Source organism: Pantherophis guttatus, chromosome 1 (genome assembly GCF_059756535.1).
Source record: "Pantherophis guttatus breed Tessera chromosome 1, ASM5975653v1, whole genome shotgun sequence".
Classification (NCBI taxonomy): domain Eukaryota; kingdom Metazoa; phylum Chordata; class Lepidosauria; order Squamata; family Colubridae; genus Pantherophis; species Pantherophis guttatus.
Window position 1 is genome coordinate 329,794,585 of NC_142063.1, and position 27,324 is coordinate 329,821,908.

Here is a 27,324-nt window from a genome sequence, read left to right on the forward strand (position 1 = left end):
AAAACTCCCTTTAATTGAATTTCTTCCTGGATTTTAAAACTCTGGATTTTCTTAGTTTTGGTTTCAAAGTGAGCACGATAGATCAAGACTTCTTCATTTTTTTGCTGTTGGTTTTTCTTTTGAATTTTGTATGGAAGATTATGAGTGAACGGTTTGCCCAGATTTCAGCATTTTATGACTTCCTCATAGTTCCTGTTTTGTCATAACAAAACTTGAGTAAAGTCTGGGAAAATAAACAAGAATCTTGAACAAAGTTGAGTGCTACTAGCAGTGGTTGTTTGAAAAACCAACCTTTTTAAAGGAGTTTTTTTTTCTTTTCACTTTTTAAAATAGTCACCACTTACAGATGTCTGGCTTGTGTTCTAAAGGCAAAAGTGAAGAAGGTTGTCCCTGGGATTTCAGGGTTATGCCTTTTCTGGCTGTTATACTATTTTGGGCCCTTTTATAAGTAGTCCTTGCTTACCAACTGTTTCATTCAGCAACCGTTCAAAGTTACAATGGTGCTGAATAAATAATTTTTCGATGAATGCCTGCATTTACAACCTTTGCAACATCAGACACATGATTGCTATTATAGTCAGTACATGCTGTTCTGTGCCTGACCTGTTGTTTTTCTTTGTCGTTCCCCCCACTCCCTCTCATGCAGAGTGGAGAGATTGGAGAAGAAGAGATTTAAACAGAGTAAGCAGGCACATGATGGGGAATACACATCGGAAGAAATCCGGTAGCTCTGAGCATGCAGTTAGTATATCTCTCCCCTTGTGTGCCTGCTTACTCTCTTGTAATCCCTCTCTTGCTTTATGTGTGGGGTGGGAGAAAAAAAAATATAGACAGCGTGTCCTGGGTCTGACCTGTTTCTCTTCCTCCTCCACAGATCCCAGAGATTGGAGAGGAAGGCATTCTAAGAGAGTAAGGAGGCACACAGTGGGGAATATACCCAGTTGTTTGTGTAGTGTGCTTGCAGTGCCAGCCCTGATTGCACTTGGGACCGCCAGCACCACTATATTACTTTTGATATGTATTCCCCATTGTGAATTTGCTTACTCTCTTGAAATCCCTTACTCTGCAATGAATGTAAATACGAACACTGTTTCCCTTCTTACTAATTATCCAGTACTGGAGTGAGCATTCCAAAGGGCAGAGGAATAAGGAGTGGGAGTCATATGATTTCCAACTTGGTGACCCCTTTGCTTAATGACAGAGTTAGTGGTCCCAACTGTCATTGCCAAACAAGGACTATCTGTTTGCAAAGTAGTTTTTTAAAAGCTTTGAATGCCACTGTGTTCACATCTTTAGGAAATAAATAACAGAAAGGCAGCAGGAGAGGTTAACCAAAGACTAGAGGGGGCATCTGCTAATACACCCCATAAGTGCCTCCCTCAGTACTCTCACTACTGGTCACCTGAATTTGTTTCCAAAATAATGGATGGTAAGGATGGTTTCAGAATAAGGAGGAAAACACAACCTTAATGCTTGTACAATTAGTGGTGACTTAGAGCTGTCCCATCCATGAGCTTAGAACAAGATGAAGTGTCATGAGGACAAGGAGGAAATTGTTGATATCAAGAAATATTTGCATCATAGTTAAGTATTTCTATTGTTTTTCTTGTTGCTTCTTGACAATGTTCAAAGGGACATGTGTTCTTCAATGAAGAACTCTCCTCTGAAAGAAGAAAGAAAATATAAAACAAATCAGGAATTGCAATACAAATAAAGTCACTTTTTTGTAAGGTGTCATCCATGCATACATGTATATTGAGCCTTGGCGGTGCAGTGGTAAGAGTGCAGTACTGCAGGCTACTTCTGCTGACTGCCAGCTGACTGCAATTTGGCAGTTCAAATCTCATCAGGCTCAAAGTTGACTCAGCCTTTCATCCTTTTGAGGTGGGTAAAATGAGGACCCAGATTGTTGGGGGCAATATGCTGACTCTGTAAACTGCTTAGAGAGGGCTGTAAAGCACTGTAAAGCGGTATATAAGTCTAAGTGCTATTTCTATACCTGCAACAAAGAATTGGCAGGAGCAAGTTTGCAGAAGTGCTGAGGGAATTGAAAGCATTTTGTAACTGCATGTATTTAAGTTCTGGTTCTTGTTTTCTTCTGTTCAGTCCTGTCTGATTCTTGGAGATTGTCTAGACATGTCCCTGCAATTTCTCGGAAAGGTTTTTCAGAAGTGGTGTGTCATTGTCTCCTTTCTAGGGCTGAGAGAAAGTGATTGGCTCAAGGACACTGTCCAGCTACTGTCTTGCAAGGCAGTTGTTTCTAAGAAAACAGCTGTAATCATTGGGCCGGTTCCCCGAAAGTTTGATTAAAAGTTGTTTGCAATGTAATTCCCACACATTTATTTTAATTTTTCCCTCTGGAGCAAAAGGGAAAACGTCAGATCCATTGTCTGCATAACAGGATCTGTTCATTTCTAGATTCCCCCAAATTAGCATGTTTTCATGCCCCCTTTGATGACAAATTGAATCTTTTTTCCAAGCTGTATCTATGGAATTTATTTTATTGTCCCTTTAGTTGGTATAAAAATAAAAAGTTGATAGCTTACCTAGTTCCTTCCAAATGTGTTGGACTACAGTTTCCATTGCCCCAGTCAGGATAGTTTAGACCAGGGATCTCCAACCTTGGCAACTTTAAGACTTGTGGACTTGAAGTCCACAAGTCTTAAAGTTGCCAAGGTTGGAGATACCTGGTTTAGATCACCCTTTCCCTATCTGGTACAACCTAAGTGTGTAAGGAGGATAATTTCTAGCCAACATAGCTAATTCTGAGAGTAGCAGTTTCAAAACAGTTTTAGGTTGGGGAGAATTATGTTAACAGTGCTGCCATTTAGGGCATCATAACTGCCTGTAGTATGCGATAAAAGAGACCAATGGTTCAGAAGTTGAAGTAGATATATATTCTTCTTTTCAGGTACTGGATGATCCTGCAGAGGACAATCTATACATGAGTAAGTAATGTAGAAAAATATAAGAAATGGCTATGCTGGAGCAGAGTGAGACTTTCTGGTTCATACAGCACCCAATCTGTTTGGGAAACTCAGAAAGAGGACATGACTATAGTTCTACTTATGTTTACTAGCACCTTCCACTGATTCAGGGCCATATTCCTATTTATCCTGAAGCAGGGCAATCATTTGCAGTGGGAGACTGATATCACCATCAAGAATATGATGATATGTCAAGTTGTTGTTGTTAGTTGCGAAGTCGTGTCCAACCCATCGCGACCCCATGGACAACGTTCCTCCAGGCCTTCCTGTCCTCTACCATCCTCTGGAGTCCATTTAAGCTCATGCCTACTGCTTCAGTGACTCCATCCAGCCACCTCATTCTCTGTCCTCCCCTTCTTCTTTTGCCCTCAATCTTTCGATATGTCAAGACCAGTAGATAAATCAGACTAAGAACTCTACTGTGCAAGAAGGCTAAGATTACTTCTGTTGAGATAGGTTATAACAAAATCTTACAGATCTGATTGTGCTCTATCTCCTCTCCTTTTTATACAGGTAGTCCTCAACTTACAACAGTTCATTTAGTGACCATTCAAAGTTACAACAGCACTGAAAAAAGTGACTTATGACTGTTTTTCACACTTACAACCATTGCAGCATCCCCATTGTCATCAAAATGTGGATGTTTGGCCACTGACTCATATTTATGATGGTTGCAGTGTCCTGAGATCATGTGATCCCCTTTTGCAATGTTCTGACAAGCAAAGTTCAATGGGAAAGCCAGATTCACTTAAAAACCGTGTTACTAACTTAATAACTGCAGTGATTCACTTAACAACTATGGCAAAACTCACTTAACAAATATCTCACTTAACAACCTAAATTTTCATCATAAATCAAAAATTACCTCTACCTGAATATTATCTTGTTCTGAACTTAAATGTTTCCTGCCGTTTTCCCTAGTTAACGGTTCCTTAATATCTCTATCTCCTTTACCTTCTATATTATGCTGCTAACTTCAGTAGATGAGGTTGATTCTTATCTGCTTATTTTGCAGTGGATTTTTTTTTCCTTATATACAGATTGTCCTTTACTTTTCCCTTTCCTTTGTAAACAGAATTCAGCTCAACAAACCTGGTTTCATTTTTCTTGTTTTTATTTTTAAAGAGTACTCTAATGCACCACAAAGTGGTACTCTGGTTTAACAATCAATATTTCCCCTGCAGAATTCTCTAGAGTGGCCTCAGGAAATAGTGCTGTCACTTTTAATGGCTTCAGAATGGTGCTGTGTGGTCACTCAGTATCTTTCTAAAACCACAGATGAGGTCAGTGTATTCTAGAGTGGGAGTCGCCAGCTTCAATCCCTGATCCTCATATAGGACTCTGTTCTAATTTGCGGTCCCCGAGAACTCTGAAGCAGAAAAAATATGCAATTTTTCACTACATAATTTTCAGCTTTTTTAAATCAAAATCAAAATTAGACTGGAAATATTATTTATTTATTAAACAAAGTTAATAAAGACAAAGTTAATAAAGGGAGGAGACGAGGGTAGGTCTTGAGAATATTATCTGGGAGGAGTTTGATCCTGTGGCTCCCGAGGATGTGGACAGGGTTCTGGGTAAGATTAGTGCCGCCACGTGTTTATTGGACCCGTGTCCCTCCTGGTTGGTACTGGCCTCCCGGGAGGTTACACAAAGCTGGCTCCAGGGAATTATAAGTGCGTCTCTGAATGAGGGTGCCTTTCCTGCCGCCTTGAAAGAGGCGGTAGTGAGGCCCCTCCTCAAGAAGCCCTCCCTGGACCCGGCTGAATTAGCCAACTACCGTCCAGTCTCCAACCTTCGATTTGTGGCGAAGGTTGTTGAGAGCGTGGTGGCACGATAGCTTCCCCGACACCTGGATGAAACTATCTATCTGGACCCGTACCAGTCGGGCTTCAGGCAGGGATACAGCACTGAAACGGCATTGTTCACGTTGGTGGATGATCTCTGGAGGGCTCGGGACAGGGGTTGCTCCTCTGTCCTAGTCCTATTAGATCTCTCAGCGGCTTTTGATACCATCGACCATGGTATCATGATGCAGCGCTTGAGAGGGTTAGGAATAGGGGGCACCGTTCTGTCACCAGTACAATCACCAGTGGCATTCAAAAGGTAAAATTTCCAAAAAGATGACTCTGGGCAAATAGATTCTCCCTTTTCTCTGGAAACACTGAGAAATCAAAGAAATGGTTGCCCTATTTTCTACAAATGGGATTATTACAGGACTTTGGAAATAAGGGATCATAAAAGTGAAAACTGAAAGTCTTTTGTTTGGAACTCTTAAGTCCTTTCATGAAGAACTTTTGCTTAACTCTTATTTTGAAGGTCTGTTTGCTTTAGTATAAAGTTAGTGGTGTAAATGCTAATATCTTTGTTGATTTTTCCTACAAACACATTCTCCCAATCAATTTTAAGCTTAACAGTTTAAATTTATGGACTTTTTCTATAACATCTTAGGAAAATGCTTTATGTTGGAAATTAGATGGAAATTAATTCAGGGATGATTGCTTTTCTAAAAGTGCATTGGCTGAGAGCTGTCTTTTCTTTTCAGCATTCGATCTCCTCCCAAAGGGGTAAGTAATCTATAATAAACAAAGATTGTATGAATGCCACATTATGGGGATTAAAGCCTAACAATTTTGGGTGTTAACAATGCAGTATTGCAAGCAAACTTTGCCTGCAGCCTGAATTTTGATTCTTATGGGCCTCAAGGTTGATTCAGCCTTCTATCCTTCCAAGTTTGGTAAAATGAGGACCCAGATTGTTGAGGGCAATATGCAAAAAATGATTACATTGTAAACTGCCCAGAGAATGCTGTAAAATGCTATGGGGCAGTACAATGAACTCTGCTATTGCTATCAGAGTTCATTGCATGACTGTTAATAGGCCTTAAATTCTGCTCAGCAGCAGCATCTGCTGGATGATCTGTATCAGCACCATTAAAGTTATGGCATCATTAAACAAGACTTTGAAAAAATAGGCATGGGTGCCATTTTGGCTCTTTTGACTCTTATTCTATGTACACCTCCCAGCTCCTTGAGAATCCAGTGAATCTATCACTTGAAAAACTGTCACAAGGAAGACCGTGTGGGTTTATTCTCTCTATTGCTTGAGGGTAGGACAAGAATCCATTGATAAAGCTTTCCAGGGAAGCTTCATCACTGGAGGCTTTCAAGAAGAGATTGGACTGCCATTTGTCAGAAATGGTGTACTGTCTCCTGCTTGGACAGGGAGTTGGACTAGATGACCTACAAGGTCTCTTCCAACTCTGTTAATCTAATCTAATCCCATCCTGATAGTTCCCATCCTGTGGGAATAAAATGTAGGGAGGTCCCTGGTTAAGTACCTTCAGCATTTAGGTGAGAGGTGGATATAACTTGAATAAAGAAATAAGTGAAATTAAGAGTGATGATTTCCCAACTGTAAGAAATATTAAATAGTGAAACAGCCATTGCTTCTTGGGGTCCAATGCTTATCCAATGTTTTTTGGAGTCATGGGCTCTGTCCATGCAGGTTTTCAAGCAAACAGGTGGACAGCCATTTGTCTGAGATGGCTGAGGATTGCTGCCTTGGGCAGAGGGCCAGGGAGAGATTAAAAGACCTCCCCTCCCCCCATGTTTTTATGAATCCCTCTTCTCCACTTTTTTGGACTATTAACTGGAAGGAGGTGGCCTGTGTTGCTATGTTTTGATTGGTCCCCCCCCCCTAATCATTCCATAAGCTACAATACATCATTCTACAACTTGGCATTGATAAAAGTAATAAACCACAGTCAACACCAAAAATAAAAATGAACTCCTAATGAAACATCGCAAAATGAATTGTTGAACAAGCCTCAGAAGCTTACCTCATCAAAATAATTAAAAATACAGAAGAAAATGGCTGATACAGTCTGGTAAAATATTTGTCTTGCTCTTTGCACTCTATTTTTTTAGGCCTGTCATGGAGGTGCCATGTGACAATCCTTTTTCTGAAGAACAAGCTTGGCTCTATTTCAGAGACATTGTCTTGGGCATTGAGTACTGTGAGTATAAAGTAAGAGAGTTGTTATTGTCCTTGATGGATTTTTCCCCCTTAAATGTGCCTCTTTCCTTAATACTTAAAATGATCCTCCAGCAAAGGAACCATAATACATGCATACATTTCAGCACATTTTCAAAAACATTTTCAGAGCAGGCTCAGATATAGTCAATTCCTCAACTTTGGGGAGGGAAAGTACTTTTTGCTGTGACAAACCCATCAGTCTACATAACCCTTATTAAATTGTATAATATCACTTTCTGAGCAGAAGTTGGTTTATAATAACTTAAGCCAAGATTCAGCAGCCTTCGTTGTTGGAGTGGGCACCTACAACATCATGTAATTTTCTAAAATGACACTAACGCTGAATGAAATGATGAGACCATACAGTAAGTTGAGTTCCATTCAATCATTCTAGGATTTTATTTATTTCTCTAAGCAATCGAAGTAGTGACTGAGGTGACCTAAGACACTTCAGTCACTACTAGGCAAAATATAGTTATATGAGGAATACAATTCAAAGCAATCATGGAGAGATATATTACTGGAAAAATTCACACCAGGGAAAGAGCATAATTGATTTGACTTGACTTGACTTGACTTATATAGCTGCCCATCTCACATATGTGGCTCTTGGCAACTGATAACAAAACTAATTAAAAGACATACAATATAAAAAATAAAAACCCAAAGTAGCTGAGCATCAAACAAATATTAATTGTAGTGTTTAGCTGTTTTTAATTGGTTTTAATTTTGTGATTGCTAGTTTGTGCTTTAATTGAGTACACCTCCCAGAATCACAAGTGAGATGAGCTGACATATAAATTGAAATGGAATGAATGAATGAACTACCATTAGCAAAGCTAACAGGTGGGCTCTGTCCCATATCCAGGGCTACAGGCTAAGGCACAATCTTTGCAAATTGACTAATCATAATCAAATCAATATCAAAGCTGAATATCACTTCCAATGAAAGTGACTTCCAGTCCTTATCTGTTAATTCTCCCAATATATAGTATATTTAGACTTCTCCATTGCAAACATTTCTACACATGGCTGCTATTGCCCAATTTGTGCCCTAAGCCCTAAAAATGACACAGAATATCTCAGAGTGTCTAGAAATCTTGCATTCTTTCAAAACCAAAACAAGCAGCAAAACTCTGTGAGGTTGAAATGGTTCCAGCTGGTGTAAACAAGAATGGGAAATCAATGTTTTACCATCCCCGACTTCTTTCCTTCTATGAATTGTAACAGCTATTGATTATATCTTGGAAACACAGCATGGTTAATGTGGGGGCAGTTGCCACAAACTTCCCTAGGGAACCATTTGTATCCTGACTGGGACAAACAAGAGAGGAAACACAATATCTGTGGTTTAAACCACAAGTAACCAAATGCTATTGTTGATCTCCGGCTGTGTTTCCTGGAATCACAGACCAATTCTATTGCAGTTTTCTAGAATCTCTCTCTCAAGGCACTGAATTCAATACTAATGGAAAATATGTTGTTTACACTAGTTTAGTTCGAAGGTTTAATTAAGCTGCTTCTGAGCCTGTTTATTTCACACTGGGACATTCATACTATAATTATTTGTTATTACCATAGTACTACAAATATTTATATTTCACCTGACATACAGTGTGTCCAGACATAGTACAGTTTAAAGGCAAACAGTAATACTATCCAGAATAAATAATACAGCAATACAAACCACACTAAATGTAATACACATATATAAACACTGCCCCAGCTCTGCCCACCTAGCAGTTCAAAAGCTTGCAAATGTGAGTAGATAAATAAGTACCATTTTGGTGGGAAGGTAATGTCGTTCTGTATGCCTTTGTTATGCTGGTCACATGACCACTGAAGCATCTTTGGATAACACTGACTCCCTGGCTAAGAAATGGAGATCAACACTGCCCCCCTAGAGTCAGACACAACTGGTCAGAGGAAAAAATTACCTTGACCTATCTGAGGGAGATTGTTTCAGAACCAAGAGGCAACCATCAAAAAGGGATGCTTCCCAGGTCCCATAAGGCTGCTTGTTCACGGTTTAAAGAGAGCACACGTGCTTTCCATGCAAAAGGTTTTAGGTTCAATCTCCAAAACTGGGCTGATAATTTTTTTTCCTCACTGGGCCTATGTCAGGAGGTCTACCACTCTCATCATCCCTTTGCCAGCTCTGAATTTGGCCATGCTTATTGGTGATGAGGCAGGTTGCAGGGCCACCAGACCAGGGTAAGTCAGTGGGCAGCACTGGTAGGCAGTCTGATTATATAGCACAGTATAGCATTCTCAGTTCATGGTCCCTTCTCTTTATATTTCTATGGATCTAACACAAATTGGCCTTGGTGTCTTTCTGAGAAAAAGAACATCTCTCAGATACTATCTCCCAATTCACCTCAGTTACTTTCCTCTGCAGATTTCTTTTGATAGGTGCTAAATCATTTCTCTGCTCTATTACATGAAGCCGATAGTAAAGTGAAGCAGCAGCCCTTTGAGGTTGCATTTTGTCCTTGAATTGCAGGAGATTTCTCCATTAATCCAATTTAATGCAGTTAGCAGCAGCCTCGGCAGACAGTGCAATGTGCTAATATAATTGAAACACATTTTCCTCTATTGGTAACACATTTTTCTCTACCCCCCTCCTCAAATGGTAGGGAGTTTGTTATGAGGCAAAAAGCATGTTGATACAAAAAGCCACTATCATGCCAATAAGCTAGGGATGTAGATTTCCAAGGTTCAGAAACTTGATCTGATTAGAAGCTGATCTCCAAAGTGGGCAGGGCCCAGACCTATTTGGAGACAAGGTTTCACAAATTACAATATATGAAATGAACGTTTGGGGGGTGAAGTGAGCTGCATAAACCGTGGTGATTGTGGTTGGTCATATGAGGTCACCTGGTTGCGTTTTTGCACCCTAGAGTAGCCTATACTTGTTTTAAACACATGTAAAACCCCTGGAAGCCACTGAGCCTAGGTGTTTTTTTCTTCCTTGATGTCAATTCTCTAAACATTGAAAAGTGGAAAGGAAGACATGGCCACAGTGGGACACTTCATAGTTTCTTTGAGAAATTATGAGTCCAGAGAGTGAATGCCTTGCCTTCTGACCTTCAGTGATCTAGTGCTGACAGCAATGACTGCATTACTGGTAGTATTTTAATGAAAAGACTTGAGATCACTGAGGAAGCATTCAAAATGCATCTGGGCAACCCAGTGTGAAGGTTTATTTTGAATCAATATTTCATCTCTTTCACACTATTCTACTACAACTCTCTGTTAAGAGGACAGAACTTTAAGCAGAGTCTGATCCCTGCACTCTTACAAGAAATTTAAATAATTGTAATTAATGTGTGTTATGTATTGTATATAGTTGTCAGTTGAAGTTCTCAGTCTGGTCCTCTGTTGGAGCGGGAAAATACTCTCTCCTAATTGGTTGTGGGCTGATCAGCTTCCCTATAAAAGGAGCAAAACTGAATAAAGAGCTGTTAGAAATCACTTTGGCCTCACCTCCATTCTTCACCCAGAACATAACAAGGTGGATGTTTTATATAAGTTTATTTTGTGTAACAATATTTACCCTTGAGCAGTGGTGAAATCCAATTTTTTTTTACTACTGGTTGTGTGGGCGTGGCTTGGTGGGCGTGGCAGAGAAAGGATACTGCAAAATCTCATTCCCACCCCATTCTGGGGCCAGCCAGAGGTGATATTTGCTGGTTCTCCAAACTACTCAAAATTTCTGCTTCCGGTTCTCCAGAACCTGTCAGAACCTGCTGGATTTCACCCCTGCCCTTGAGTAATTTTTACATAGCAATTAAATTGTTTTATGTTTACCCTGCAGGTGGTAAAAAGTATGCTGTGTCTGATTCTTTTTTTAAAAAATCTTTGATATTTGTACCCTCCCTGGAGTGGGCATAGATTGATTTCTTCCTGTTGATTTTCAATGAAAAAAAATTTGGTTAGAATTGCTCTTCTCTGGGGAATAGAGAGGTTCAAAGAGAAACAAGTTTGGAGATATTTTTTTATTTCTATTTCAACATCTCTGTGGATGGAGAATGGAGATTTTGTGCTATAGCTCTTCTTAAATAATTAAAAATCTCATCCATCTTCTCCAGATCACCCCGTGACCTTCCAGTAGATGTTCATTTATCTTCTATTTTGCCCCTTTTTAGCAAGTCTAATTTCATGTCTTTGCTCAAACAGAAAGAAACACAGTAGTTGTTAGGCTTCATATCAAGCACAGCAGTACATCTTGACATTGGAGATGGGTAGTTTTAAGTACTCCAGCTGTCTTGCTCTCATTCCAGAGTGTGAAGATGTCTTCCCCCAGGGAACACACAGCTTGATAGTCAGATATTCATTGTGATGAAGTTTTCATTCCCAAGAAAAGAAAGAGTGAGATTGGGGGATCCTGGAGGTCATCTTCCAAGCCCACATACTTGGTTCCTATTTTTGTTGATTATGGATTTTATCTGATAGGGAAGCAGTTTCATTTCTGACCCCATGAGTCTCACAAGATAAGCCACATGTTGGTGTGGGCAGTTTTCTGGGTGCAGAATGGAGGTAGGAGTAGGATCATAGATAAGCAGAATAGCTTTTACGATTATGTACATTTTTTAGTTTCAAACATAGACTTCCATTTGGATAGAAAGAATTATCTAAAAAGGAATGTGCAGGCAACAATCCCATCCTCAAAAAGACCTAGTCACTGCAGTTCAGCTGCTGCAGCAATATTTCTGGTTATTAGAGATGCAGATCACATACAGATTCGGAAGTTTTTGCTGCAAGGAGAAAGAATCTCAGATCCTTTTACGTCTGTGGTGCCAAAAGCCACAAAGTTACGATCTTCTAAAGCAAATGCTGTCTTAGTTTCCACGCTGTACAAAATGGAAATCACCCCCCCCCCCAAATAAAGGAGATAATTAGCGATTCATGAACCTGAATACCCATTTGAAGAGAAATAGATTAATCAAATGGCCCACCACTCTCAATCCTCTTTCACTGGTTCATTTTGGGACATTCTCACTTGAAAGCTTGTTGTATCAAATTTGGTGGCGATTAGACATTATGAAATTGCAGTGATGTATGGTGGCAGAAAACCCTTTGAGTCTCTTTTATGATAAAGCGTCTTTAAGTTTTCGCAAGGTAATATTGTCTTGCCTTTCCTTCATTCTTGGTTGAATTCCAGAAACATATTGAACCATTATGGAAACAGGATGGATCTTTAATCTAAGCAAACCTCCTATTCTTTAAACTTGTATCAGAATCTCAGTCAATATGTCAACGATAGTATAATTCAGTAGGCTGAGTAGCAAGGATTCAATAAATAAAACATTTCATTGCAATGAACAACAGTAATTTAATTGCTCACAGTTGTCGTAAGAGTGATTGAAAATAGATTAAAACAAATCAATCTCCCCCATGCTCAACGAAAAGGCCTTAGTATTTGAAATAGAATTGCAGAAAATGATGTAGAAAGGCCATAATAAAGTCTTCCTTTTATGGACTCTTATTAGATACAAATGGATAAAATTTCAATCTGAATTTTTGCCGCCCTCTCCCTCATAATAGGCAAATATGTTGAATCTGAATCTGGAAAAGACTGGTAAATTTAGTTTGATTTTTACAACCTATGTGACAAAGCTTATATATATATTTTCAGAATTGTTGCAACTTTGAAGTTGCTAAATGAAATAGTTGAAAGTTAAGGACTATCTGCATAGGTTACAATCTATCAAAGGTGCTAGCATAACAGATAAACAGAGTTGGAAGGGCGTTCTTGGAGGTGTTCTAATCCAACCCCTGCTCAAACCCTATACCATTTCAGACAAATGATTGTCCAATCTCTTAGTATCTATGATGCAATGATTCACTTTCAGATTTGATGGATATTCCAGAATAATAGACAACCTTACTCCAATTAACCCATTAAACCGAGGTTACTCTATTCTCTAATGCAATGTTTTCCCATCATAGTCGTTTTAAGATGTGTGGATTTCAACTCCCAGAATGCTGGGAGTTGAATGCTGGCTGGGGTATTTCGGAAGGTGAGGTCCACACATCTTAAAATGGCTAAGACTGGGAAACACTGTTCTAATTGTTCAGAATCTGAAATTTCCTGAGAGACAGGATCGGAACTGTTGTTTTAATCGAGAGTGGAACTTTATTTAAATATAGCTGTAGTTGGCCTCAAAGGATCATCAATGAATGCATATAAAGTAGCATATAATAACAGAACAGAATAACAGAGTTGGAAGGGACCTTAGAGATCTTCTAGTCCAACCCCCTGCCTAGGCAGAAAACCTTACAGCACTTCAGACAAATAGTTATCCAATTTCTTCTTAAAAACTTCCAGTGTTGGAGCATTCACAACTTCTGGAGGCAAGTTGCTCCACTGATTAATTGTTGTAACTGTCGGGAAATTTCTCCTTAGTTCTAAGTTGCTTCTCTCCTTGATTAGCTTCCACCCGTTGCTTCTTGTCCTACCCTCAGGTGCTTTGGAGAATAGCTTGACTCCCTCTTCTTTGTGGCAGCCCCTGAGATATCGGAACACTGCTATCATGTCACCTCTGGTCCTTCTTTTCATTAAACTAGACATACCCAGTTCCTGCGACCATTCTTCATATGTTTTAGCCTCCGGTCCCCTAATCATCTTTGTTGTTCTTCTCTGCACACTTTCTAGAGTCTCCACATCTCTTTTACATTGTGGTGACCAAAACTGAATGCAGTATTCCAAGTGTGCAGTATTCCAAATGCTATCGTGGGTATTTCAAAAATCCACCAAAGCTTCATGTTCTTTATAAATAACATCTCCAGTCATAGAAACCTCTTCCTGTCTCTGGACCTTTATCTGGACCCCAGACAGATCCTACTGTGTCTGTTATGGATTGTGAATTTTCATGGATGTCATGGAGACAGCAGTCCAATTAAAAAACTTCCCGTTGTTTGCCAGGGCCTAGTGTTGACATGTTAAGGCAACTTTTTATACTGGTCTTTCTCAGCCTTTGTCTTCCAATGCTATTGGAAGAACATTTTTAGATTTTTATAATAACAAAAAGTTACTGTTCTTAGAATGGAACATTTTTCTCCTGAATCTCACCAGTCTGATAGTTCTGAAGAGGATTTGGTAGTCTTCCAGGATTTAATATTTCAAATTGAAAGTGGTTTGCAATATTCTGGATGAAGTGGGAGTTTTGCACATCTCTAATTTTAAATAAAGTCTACTCTCTTGGGATCTGCGCTCAGACTTTCACTCTGTCTGCTTTTACAGAACAATTAGGGCTTATCTCCTCAGTTAGGTTTTTAAATGTCAATGATTTTGATATTTGCAAAGTTTAAGTTGATTTAAATTACCTTGTTTCTAACTTATTAAAAATATCTTTGCATTTTTGTGATGTTCTACCAAGGGAAAGGAAAGATATAAATTGGATAAGTCATTAAGTTTAACATATATTCTTCTACGGAGTGCCTCAAAGGACATCTTATGATGTCTTAGAAAAGCAATGTATATTTTACAAAAAAAATACATGCATATATTATTTTTGAATGGTGATAAGCAGAAACAACAGTGGGAAAAATATGGCTAGACTGGAAACAATTTTGAAAAAATTTTGTTGATTTTCAAAATAAATTGCCTAGGAACCAAGTAGTCTATTTTGCAACCCATAACATCTGATACTGAATCTAATACTAATATTAATTATTCGAAGCCCTTTCACAAAACTGTAACTGAAAAAAACAGGCTATCTTGCCCTATACCATCTTGCCTATTGAAGACTAGATAGCAGTGCCCAACTAACCTTAGTTGATAAAAAAAAAAAGCTAAATAGATTGAGAAACCATCAGGAAATCCCAGAACTGTAGGTTAAATTGAGAAATTACTGTTTTAAAAAAGTTTGCATTTTGCCAAGAAAACATCATGAATAATGCATGTGGTTACTAGAAGTTGCCCTTGAATTGAGGGGGGGTCTTCATAATGGAAAGATCTGGAGGTGTAGAAATGTATTTGCTACTGGTAGTTTGTGTTACCTGAGCTGATTTAATAGATATATTATCCTACAACAGTTTTGATTTTTCATAAAGCCTATGAGGCTATCTTTGTTGCTAGAAAATTTGGAAATCCAAGGTCAAGAGACACAGACAATCAGCAAAGAAGGGTTTAGACAGCAACCATCCTATGTCAACCTGCAAAGCATCCCTGGTCTGCTCTTAAGTTGCCATAGGCCAGGAGGGATGGGAAACTGGCAAAATGGCACAACAGCCAAAGACATGCACAGTCTACGCTTAACTCTCTCAAGGCTCTATCCCAGGGTTACCTACATCAGCCAAGGGGAGTGACCTCTACAACCCTCGAAATTGCTCCATTGGCGAATGTGATTGATGACACACCCTGGGGGGAGGGGGAAAACAGGGTCATAATTGGAGTGTAAATTATGTAGGGTCAGAGCTGGCTCCACTTGGGAATGTGCAGACATGAAGCTCCTAATAAATAACTGGATTTCTTTTGAAGCTTGGCTCGAGACTCATGATTTAATTAGAGCACCCATTGGAACCCTGACATCCTATTTGGAATTCTTATAAGATAATATTGAATGGAAGTAGTTAGTCCTTTAGCCACCATTGGACACCATGTTTTCTTTTTTGCCTTTCCAGTGCATTATCAGAAGATCATTCACCGAGACATCAAACCATCAAACTTGCTCTTAGGGGATGATGGACATGTCAAAATTGCTGATTTTGGAGTGAGCAATCAGTTTGAAGGCAGTGATGCCCAGCTCTCCAGCACTGCTGGGACCCCAGCCTTCATGGCCCCTGAAACTATTTCAGATTCTGGAAAGAGCTTCAGCGGAAAGGTAGAATCTTTATTTTTCTATATTGCTTTAGCGTGCACATTCAATTGGAGGGAGTATGATTATTATTAATTACATTTGTTGGCGATCTCATTTCAAGGCAACTCTGGACAGCTTACAGCATAAAAACATTAAAATCATCAGAAATAAATATTCCTAACCCAATAACAACATTTTCTTCACTCTACTGTTCGCCCTACATCAGAGGTGTCCAACCTTGGTAATTTTAAGACTTGTGGACTTCAACACCGAGAATTCCCCAGATAGCATGTCTGATTGGGGAATTATGGGAGTTGAAGTCCACAGGTCTTAAAATTACCAAGATTGGACACCCATGCCCTACACTATTATTTATATAAGACCCCACTTCTCTTGATTTTCATGAGAAAGTTGTGAGCATTTCAGAAGCTGTATGAACATATCCATCTTCTGTGGTATGTTTAGTATCAGACCTTCAAATCATTACCTTTATTTCTGATGTTCAGCTTATGAAGACTAATACTTATCCAGCCAAAAATGATATTGTCCACATGTAAGAAGGTATTATCATCACATCTCAGGGAAACTCCAAGGTTAGCAGAAGTACAAACAAACAAACAAACAAACAAACAAACAAACAAAAAACCTTTAGAAAAAACATATCCAAGAGAGGGGAAATCCTCAAACCAGCATATAGTGCCAGACCATGAAAAAAAATGAGAAGTAAAAAATGTTAAAACGTAAGATAAATATATTAAATAAATCTTTCTTTTTTCTTTCAGGCTCTAGATGTGTGGGCAATGGGTATCACTCTCTTTTGTTTTGTATATGGGAAGGTAAGGAGTCTGTAAATGGGGGCTACTTTTTGTAGGGGGGTGTTAAGAGTTAAATCATCTGTTCTAGGTCTTTCCACTTTCCTTTTCACCCAATAAGGCATACTAAAATTTGCATCAATGTATTGGATTGAAGCACCTTGTTAAACATTGCTTAGCCTTCTCAAGATGATATCTGGAAACTAGCTTTTTTGTAAGGATTAAGCACTCCCATAAGATAGATAATGGCATGCATTAAGGTTTTGTTTTACATTATATTGTAATGTAGATCATTTTCTACAATAGAACAAGAAATTAATTGTAGCGCAGGAGGAGAAGGAAGGGAAGGGAAATTTCCAATAATCCCTGCCAGAGTCCCTGCCAGATTCAGTGGGGAAGATGGCAGGTGATGGGAAGTTGTTTCTGCTCCCACTGCTTTTTACCTACCCTTGGTCATTCTGCTTTCTGTTTAAGTAAGGAAATAGCTCTGAAACAATGACTCAATAAGGCAAGGATTGTTCAGTAATGCAGAAATATATATAATAAATATAATTGAAACAGCTAATGACTTGGTTAAGACCACACACACACATACACACAATATATATATATATGTGTGTGTGTGTGTGTGTGTGTGTGTGTGTGTGTGTGTGTGTGTGTGTCTTTTTCTTTTTCGTAGGCTTTTATGTGCATATTCTTTCTAGCCAGGTTTTACCTACGTAAACTTAGTTGTTCTACAGCCCTAGGTTCTGTGAAATCTCATTCACAAGTTTCTGGGCCTTTTTTCTGCTGACAAACTGCAACTCTGTGTTGCTCTCTATATAATATATATATTATATATATATAATTCACAGGTCATTAGCTATTTTAATTGAAATGCAAGTAGCTTCCATTACAGTATAAGTGAAAAACAAAACTAATATAACTAACCACACACCTTAATATGACTACAAGTCCATAAGAATATTGATATATGAATTCAAATACCACAACAATCAGTCCTAAAAAAAGATGCTTAGGGCCTAAACCTTAACTGTTCCTGTCAGTGTAAGGTTTTCTATAGGCCAAAAAGAATGGAAAAAATTATTTGTTTTTCAGTGTCCCTTCATTGATGAATTCATCCTGGCGCTTCACAACAAGATCAAAAACAAGCCTGTGGAATTTCCAGAAGAGTAAGTAGACTTGTGGAGTTGACTATTGCAGGGGTTAGCAACCTGCGGCTCTGGAGCCGCATGTGGCTCTTTCACCCCTCTGCTGTGGCTCCCTGTCACTCAAAATATATGTCACAACCATCAATGTGCGACACCCGCCGGCATGCAATTTATTGAGCTTTTCAACCCCCGGTAGGCTAACCATGGATAAATCCAAGAAAAGAAAAGTTTCAGAAGAAAACAGAACATTTCATTGAATTACATATGCTAGTTTTGGGGCTGCTCAAGAAATAGTCAGGCACGGGAAGGGTTTTGTGGCTCCCGGTGTTTTCTTTTCTGTGGGAAACGGGTTCAAATGGCTCTTTCAGTGTTTAAGGTTGCAGACCCCTGAACTATTGCAATCAGAATTCCTCAACAGGAGTCATTTGAACATCTAGTTTTGTCCATTCCAAACAGGTGGTAATCATGCCAATAAACAGCAAGTACACCTGTCTTTTTGCAGTTGGGGTAACATCTGGAGCAGCTAGTGATGAAAATAAGGATTGAACCCATGGAACATGGGCTGAGGGAGTATCCCACAGGTAGACGGCTGAAGATCTGGGGAGTTGTAATCCCATCAGATAGAGGACATCACCCTAGTAGTCTTCAGTTAGCAGCTCCATGCTTTGTAACCTTCTTTCCTTCTTTTTCTTGTCTCACTTTCTCCAGCTACTTTATAAATTATGGATGCCTCATTTCCTACATTATAATAGATAATGTATGCTGTATAATTTGTTATTTTACTGGTATTTAAGGAGTATTTCCTCAGTGATTCTCATATTGTTCAATGACAGCCTGGAAAGGATGTCTCATAAAACTCTCTCTTTTTGAGGATGAAATCATTTTCAGTCAAAAACGTATTTCTCCTTTCCTTTTGTCTCTTCTGTTATATATTGGTTTTGAGATTTTGAGATTATTTCTCTCTCGCACTAAATCATCTCAATTATTCTCTCAACCTTTGCTACAGGTCAGTAACTTTTGTATTTATTGACATTCATTTAGTACCCATTCTCTCTTGACCTTGCTGATTTCATTTTGCTCCACTTTTAAATACTCCAGGGCAATTGTGTTCCATTTTCTTTATGATATATAAAATGCTCACGTCCATATAATGAAGTAAAGAAAAGCAGCCATTCTACACAGCATTTTTCACTTCTCGTAATGGATGGATGAATGGATAAAAACAAACAAACAAACAAACAAATAAAGAACACATTTCTACCTACATTGTATATCTTAACGTTTCTCCATCCATTTTTCCATTTTTAATAAACCCTCTGCCCAAGTACAGAAACACATCTACTTGTGCTACTAAGCATATTTACCTAGGTGAGTTAATGAATGCATGCTACTTGAATTCATTAACTCGATTTTCCCAGTCAAACACAACTACCTTGGTCTTAGATGCATTAATTTTCAGATCTGTTTTCCCTGTGACATCATACAATCCATCTAACATTCTCTGCAGATAATTTGTCAGTCAAAAACATGGCATCGCCAACATACAAAAGTATGCACACGTTTATATTTCCAGCTAACATACTTCCTTATACATGCATGTATTTGTGATGTCCCCTTGGTTGACATTGATTTAAAATATAGCAATACACCTTCCTTATATATACATGTATAAGGAGGTGTATTGCTATATTTAAGTACATTGTACAACCAAAGGGACTTCACACATCCTTTTCTTACACTCTTCTTTCCCAAGAACCTGGGATTGGCAAATGTTGTTTAATAATTAAAGGTGTCATTACAGGATGTAAGTTGTTCCAAGTAAAGCTACTTTTGCCATTGACTGAGGGTGATTTTGTCAATGCCCAATGGTGCTCCAGATGTTTTGGGATTGCACTCAAGGCAGCTATTACTTTTGGTACTATCTTGGCTTTCTTTTGCCACAGTCATTCTACTTTTATTTGCAGGTCTTTGTACAGGTAGCCCTCCACTTACAACAATTCATTTAGTGACCATTCAAAGTTACAACGGCTCTGAAAAAAGTGACTTCTGACCGTTTTACATGCTTAAGAATGTTAAAGCATCCCCGTGGTCACATGATCAAAATTTAGATGCTTGGCAACTGGTTCATATTTATGACAGCTGCAGTGTCCCGGGGTCATGTGATCAGCTTTTGCGATCTTCTGACAAGCAAAGGCAATGGAGGAATCCATATTCACTTAACAACTGTTAGTAACTTAACAAATGCGGCAAGAAAAGTCATAAAATAGGGCAAACTCAGTTAACAAATGTTTCACTTACCAACATAAATTTGGGGCTCAATTGTTGTAAGTCAAGGACTACCTGAATTTTGTGATCTTCTCCCATTCTTCCTCTTCTCTTCTAGCTCCAGCTACTACCACATCCACTATCTAGACTTTTTTTTTTTAATCTTTCTTATTGATGGTTGTTAGATCTGGGGGTGTTAATGTGGCAAGTGCTTGTCTGCTTGAATTCTAAATTTCCCTTTAGCAATTTAGCTTCTCCATATGAGCCACAGTGGTGCAGTGGTTAGAGTGCAGTACTGCAGGCTACTTCAGCTGACTGCCGGCTGCCTGCAATTTGGCAATTCAAATCTCACCAGGCTCAAGGTTGACTCAGCCTCCCATCATTCTGAGGTGGGTAAAATGAACACTCAGATTGTTGGGGGCAATATGCTGACTCTGTAAATTGCTTAGAGAGGGCTATAAAGCACTGTAAAGCGGTATATAAGTCTAATTGCTATTGCTATTTTCACCTTTCTTATATTTTTAATTGGAATTTTCCAGATATACTTGACCAACTATTTCCTCTATAGCTTTTCTGTTTGCTCTTGTTACCTTTATTTAGGAGAACCATAACCACAACCTTCCATGATCATGGACAGATGTAGTTTTCACATATACTTATTAAACAGGTTGCAGTGCCACACTCCAGGTAGTCCTCAACGTACGACCAGAATTGAGCCCAAAATTTCCATTGCTAAGTAAGGCAGTTATTAAGTGAGTTTTGCCCCTCTTTGGAACCTTTTTTGTCACAGCTGTTACCCGAATCACTGCAGTTGTTAAATGAATCATGCAGTCATTAAGTGAGTCTGGCTTCCCCCATTGACTTTGCTTGTCGAAAGCCAGCGGGGAAGGTTGCACGTGATCCCAGGATGTGGTAATTGTCAAAAAATACATGCCAGTTGCCGAGCACCCGAATTTTGATCATATGACCATGGAGATGTTGCTATGGTCGTAAGTGTGAAAACTGCTCATAAATCACTCTTTCCAGTGCCGTTATGCTTCGAATGGCCACTAAATGAATGCTTGTAAATTGAGGACTAGCTGTACAAGCAAACCATGTTAATATTTTCTCCAATTACAACATCTACATCTGAAAGCTTAACACTTTTCAACATTTTTCACAGCATTACGACTTTCTTTTCATCACTTTTTTCTTGAGCGCTAACATGGATAATACAGTATTTGCTCCAATTCTGTCCTTTGATATATCACTGTCATTCCCATACAATTCGGTAAGACATTCTTTCAGCATTCTGTCACTTCAATTTCACACAAAATTATTCCATCACTTTTATTTTTAATTCCATTCACTCTGCTGAAGAGACCTTGTTTAGCCCTCTTCACTCGCTTCCTCAACTTCCTAAATATTATTTCAAAATTGTGGTGCATTTTAATTAATTTAATTTAACTTTATCCTGGGCTTTGATTACATTCTTTGAAGTTGCCATTTTTCTGTGTAGATGTTATAAAATTTATTTCTCTCATCATCATTTTGCAATAGTCCTGTACGCATTTTTTCATCACTAACTGCATTGTTTAACAATGAGTCAAAGTTAAAAAATGACATGGCCCCTCCTCAAAGTTATAACTGTCGCACCATCCCAATAGTCACATATGATTGCAACGAGGCTCCTGGCAACTGGTTTGCATTTACAATGATTGCAGCATCCTGCAGTCCTGTACATATATGTACATACGCCACCCCATACGTCAGTCTGACCTAAGTGTAGTACATAAAATTATCTGCTACAACATCCTACCTGTCAATGACTACTTCAGCTTCAACCACAACAATACACGAGCACACAATAGATACAAACTTAAGGTGTGGGAGCCCCAGCCTGTGGAATGAACTGCCCCCGGAAATACGTAAGATCTCCGACCTCCGGGTGTTTCGCTGCGCACTGAAGACCCTGTTGCTCCGCCAGGCCGAGCTATCAACATAATAGTTTTAAATTGGGGTATTCTAAATTTCTGGGGTTTTAATTGAGCCAGATTTATTTAATCATTTTAAATTTTAATTGCTGTTTTGTCTTGTGTTTTTAAATAGGCTGTACTCCGCCCTGAGTCCTTCGGGAGAAGGGCGGTATAGAAATAAAATTAAAATAAATAAATAAATAAATAAATAAATAAATAAATAAGGTAAACCACTCCAAACTCGATTGCAGAAAATACAACTTCAGTAACAGAATGGTTAATGTCTGGAATGCACTACCTGTCTCTGTGGTTATTTCCCCAAACCCCCATAACTTTAACCTTAAACTGTCTACTGTTGACCTTACCCCATTCCTAAGAGATCTGTAAGGGACGTGCATAAGTGCACTAGCGTGCTTACCGTCCCTGTCCTACTGTCCCCATTTATTCATATCCATTTCATGTATTCAAAATGATGTTTATACTTATATCTGTTATCTTATACATGCCTGACAAAATCAATAAAATAAAATAAAATAAAATAAAATAAAATAAAATAAAATAAAATAAAATAAAATAAAATAAAATAAAATAAAATAAAATAAAATAAAATAAAATAAAATAAAATAAAATAATAAAATAAAATAAAATAAAATAAAATAAACATATGATTTGCAACCTTCCCAGCCATCTTCCAACGAGCAAAGTCAATTGGGAAGCCGGATTCCCTTAACGACCGTGTGCATTGCTCAATGACCACAGTAAAAATGGTTGTACAATTGCGTCCAGTCATGTGATGACTCGCTTAATGACCATATTGCGTAGCAACTGAAATTCTGCTCCTAATTGAAACTCCAATGTTTACTTGTGCACATTATCATGTCTGGTGCACTGCGTACTTCTAAAAGCTTTTATAGGAAGTTTCCACTCCACAAATTTGTGTTCTGGATGAGATGCCAAAAGCTATGACTCTTTCCATCTGGCATTGTACCACAACCACAAAGAATTTCTGACCTACTTTAATTAATTTAATCCTTTATTTCTAATTAAAATGTAAAAATGATATCATATTTACGGCGGATGGGGGGAAAGGAGGGTGGGTGGATGGGGAGTATAGTAAGTGAAAGAATGTTCCCATGAAAAGCCATGAATGCTAAAAAAAATACCTCTTTTTACTTTGAGCTTATTAACTGACATTATAACCCATTTAAAGCTAAGGGTGCTCTGCCATCCTCCCCCACAACCCCTATTAGCACTCTTAACCACTTGTGTGGGAGATCATTATAATACAGTAGGCTGGAAAGCCATCGTTAGATTTGTGCATATAATGAAGCAGGGGGTGGTTTGGCAAGTTTCAGGGCATCCGTGCAGAAACGTGGGGAAAGTGCAACAATCCTTCCAAAAGGAATAATTAGATTTCTTGAACACCTTCTCCTTCTGCTTTCTTGCAAAATCCAATGTGGGGCAACAAGCATTGCCTTCATTCTAATACAGGGATGTCAAACTCAAGACCCGGGGGTCAGATCTGGCCCGCGGGGTGCTTAGATTTGGCTTGTGGGGCCCCCCTGGAAACAGTGAAGGACCGGCCCACAGTGCCTCTGTCAGAGAAAATGGAGCTTGGGATAGCTGCGTGCTGCCCTCCCGAGCTCCATTTTCACTGGCAGAGCACCTGGGTCACCATAGGCGTCCCCAACACGAGTGACGTCGAGCTGGCCATGCCCACCCTGGACCCCCAAGGTCAAACACAACCCTGATGCAGCCCTCAATGAAATCGAGTTTGACACTAACAAGTTCATCATCTCATAGCATCACCAAGACGTCAATTCAGAGGGATGCTTTCTGTATTTGCCATAGCAAATATGTTTTTTTTTCAAATACAGTGTAAAACCTTGGCTCCTCTATCATTTGTCTGAATTGCATTTTTTGTCTGTATGACCAGTCTTAAAAATAGGAATAATTACCTATAATATTAGTTGCAGCCCCATAAGATTTGCTTTCCTTTTTTTTTACGTATGTATTTCAATATTGATATTTATTGTTATTATGATGTTTTAACTGTGTTCACTGCCCAGAGCTTTAAAGAGATGGGCATCAATATAAATGAAATAAATAAATGGGGAATGTATGTATTCAGAAGTAGGAAATTTTTAAAACCTCAGAGATATGGAAAATAATTACTTGATTGGTTGTAATGGGGTGGGCAGCGAGGGAGAGTTAAGACAGGGGAATAGAATTTAGGGATTTTGGCGTGCAATTCTCGGTTCTGGCTATGCAATATTAAAATACACTTGAACTCTAATAAAACTATATCTTTCTCAACAAACAGAGTCAAGGATCGTTTCTATTTAGAGGTTTAGGTCGTGGCCTGTCTCACAATAAGGAAAAAATGAAGAATCTGAATTGTTACATTCACAAAATGCTTCTAACTAGGCCAGCTAGAGTTCCAGATGTTGACCATTTTATTAATGCAGTTAAATATTTAGTTCTTATTTTAACTTTTATGGCAGAGGCATCTGCCATATGATTTATGTGTACTTAAATAATTTTTATGGCCACCCATCATGCAACAGTGAGTCTGGGTGACATACAAAGATTAAAATCCAGCAATTAAAACAATAATCCATGGCACTCTGAATAAATGATATCTTCATTTGACAAAAAAACCCTTCAACAACACAGCTAGTCTAACCTCCTAACCTAATAGCATGGACAGCTGTTATGACACAAATGTTTAACAGAATAACAGAGTTGGAAAGGACTTTGGAGGTCTCCTAGTCCAACTCCTTGCTCAGGAAGGAAACCCTATACAACTTCAGGCAAATGGTTGTCCAGTCTCTTCTTAAAAACGTCCAGTGTTGGAGCATTCACAACTTCTGGAGGCAAGTTGTACCAATGATTAATTGTTCTCACTGTCAGGAAATTTCTCCTTAGTTCTAGGTTGCTTCTCTCCTTGATTAGTTTCCATCCATTGCTTCTTGTCCTGCATTCTGGTGCTTTGGAGAATAGCTTGACTCCCTCTTCTTGGTGGTAACCCCTGAGATATCGGAACACTGCTATCATAATATCTATATTATTTCAAATAGGCTCTACCTAGAGTCTCTTTAATATAATTTTTAATACAACATTTGTAGCACAATGATGAACCTATATAGCAGTGTATTTTCATTGTGTCAACTGACCAGCCATGTCCTCCTCCAAGAGACTCCATTTTATTCCTATCGATCTTTTGTTACGTTTGCTAGCCAGGGAGCATACTTAATTTTTATCAACTGTTTGGAAGGTTCCTTTCCTGTTGTTTTTAATTTAAGATGGTAGTTCTATAAGCTTGAAGCTTGCCTGATACCACTATGGATGACTGATTATGATTATATACCCATGATGGTGAACCTATGACACGTGTGCCAGAGGTGGCATGCAGCGTCCTCTCTGTGGGCATGCAAGCTGTCACCCCAGTTCAGCTCTGCCGTGCATGCATGTGCACCTCCCACCAGCCAGCTGGTCTTTGGGTCTCTGCCGCACGTGGGTGGGGGGTGGAGTGGGGGCAGGGGGTGGCGCGCAGGAGTGGGGCACATGTGGGGGGCTGCGCACACATTTGCAGTGCATGCACAGGGGATGTGTGCACATTGCATTTTGGGGGTTCGGGAGTGCATGCTTTGGGCACTCAGTCCAGAAAAGGTTAGCCATCACTGTTATATACCATCATGTCCACATTGTTCCTTAGCAATTAACAAACTAGATCTTCTCTGGGACCTCTCCCCAATCTGACACAGTGTACCTATTGATGCATAGGTGACTGAATCCACCCACTTGTTATTGGTCACCCTCTTTTTCTCTTTCCATACACTTTTCTCAGCATTGTAGACTTCTCCAGAGAACTAGTAGGTCCATATTGTGCGTAGGTAGAATTCCATAAATAAGAGCACCTAAACATGGACAATGAAGGAGTTATCATATGTAGGGGGGAAATAATGTGTAGGTTCCTCTAGCATCAAGTTGCCATTTACCAGATTTTGGGCATTTTGCCCACCTTCTCCCCACTATCATATATTTGGGTTTATTAGTCAGCTTGTGAGTGCTTATCTGCCTCCATAGCAAGGAATTAACATTTAATGAGCTGATTGTAATTTTTTTTCACTGACGAACCTTGTCGTTCTCTTCACTATCTCCTGCAGCATGAACTCTCACTGTGTGACATACCTATCACCCTGTGATCTAGTCTTTCCTACTTAAAAGGCTTTTCTGCTCATTAGTGTGCTAGGAAGATGAAGGGGATAGTCTACGGATTCTGTATTTAAATGAAGCCAATTAAGTCAGTAAGAAAGAGAAAAATTACGGGGGAAAGATAGCCTTAATTTAGAAGCCACAGAATTGGTTTCCCCTCAGATTTGGTGCTGTTTGGAAGTTGAAAATGTTTTGCCATGGTGACAAAGCATATCACTTTCTACTCAATCCATACAACCCATTAAACTCTACCGAGATAAGAAGTGGGTAATTAGTAATTTAGCACAGTATCAGCATTTTGTGGGAATCAAGATATAATTATAAACCATAACACAGTTTAGTATCTTGCGAAACAGGCATCTCCAACCTTGGCAACTTTAAGACTTGCAGACTTCAACTCCCAGACTTCCCCAGCCAGCCATTCTGGCTGGAGACTTCTGGGAGTTGAAGTCCACAAGTCTTAAAGTTGTCAAGGTTGGAGATCCTTGTTGTAAAACATAGCCTTTGTTTACAGAGAGGCCACAAAAAAGTATGGGTAAGGAAGTAAAAAGAATTAAATCATAAATTATGACTTTGCTTTGTCACTTTACCGTTTTTTCGCCTGGATTTCAGAGTCAAGGACCCTTCAAAGAACTGATGCAATATGCTGCAGACAGACTTTATTCTTATTTAGAGTTTCTCAGGTTTTGTAGAGGAACACAGAGATGTTCTTGGAGGAAATATGCAGAGATTTTATTATATCAAAATATGAACTCCGTCTGGAAAAACATTACAGTGAGAGCAAGGAAGTTTAAGTGGCTTTGCCTAGGCCCTCTTTAATATATAGGAAGGAAAGGGATTTCAGGATTTTGTTAATATTAATCTGTACAGACATCAGCAAAGTTCTAGTACAGGTAGTCCTTATGACCAAAATTTCTGTTGCTAAGCGAGACATTTGTTAAGTGAGCTTTGCCCCATTTTATGACCTTCCTTACAACAGTTATTAAGTCAGCAACATAATTGTTAAATGAATCTGGCTTCCCCATTGATTTTACTTGTCAGAAAATTGCAAAAGAAGATGTTCACATGACCCCAAGACATTGCAACCGTCATAA

The 27,324-nt window shown here is 38.9% G+C and overlaps 1 protein-coding gene across 2 annotated transcripts in view; it reads left to right on the plus strand.

Annotated features, from left to right (window-relative positions):
* The window catches only part of CAMKK1 (calcium/calmodulin dependent protein kinase kinase 1), a 141,059-nt gene that overhangs the window by 91,350 nt on the left and 22,385 nt on the right, over positions 1-27,324 (plus strand). For both annotated transcript variants that reach the window (XM_034420904.3, XM_034420905.3), the window contains exons 7-12: positions 2,912-2,948; positions 5,533-5,554; positions 6,917-7,005; positions 15,654-15,853; positions 16,612-16,665; positions 17,740-17,813. In XM_034420904.3, the coding sequence (XP_034276795.1) occupies positions 2,912-2,948; positions 5,533-5,554; positions 6,917-7,005; positions 15,654-15,853; positions 16,612-16,665; positions 17,740-17,813 (476 nt within the window). The remainder of the gene's footprint in view (positions 1-2,911; positions 2,949-5,532; positions 5,555-6,916; positions 7,006-15,653; positions 15,854-16,611; positions 16,666-17,739; positions 17,814-27,324) is intronic.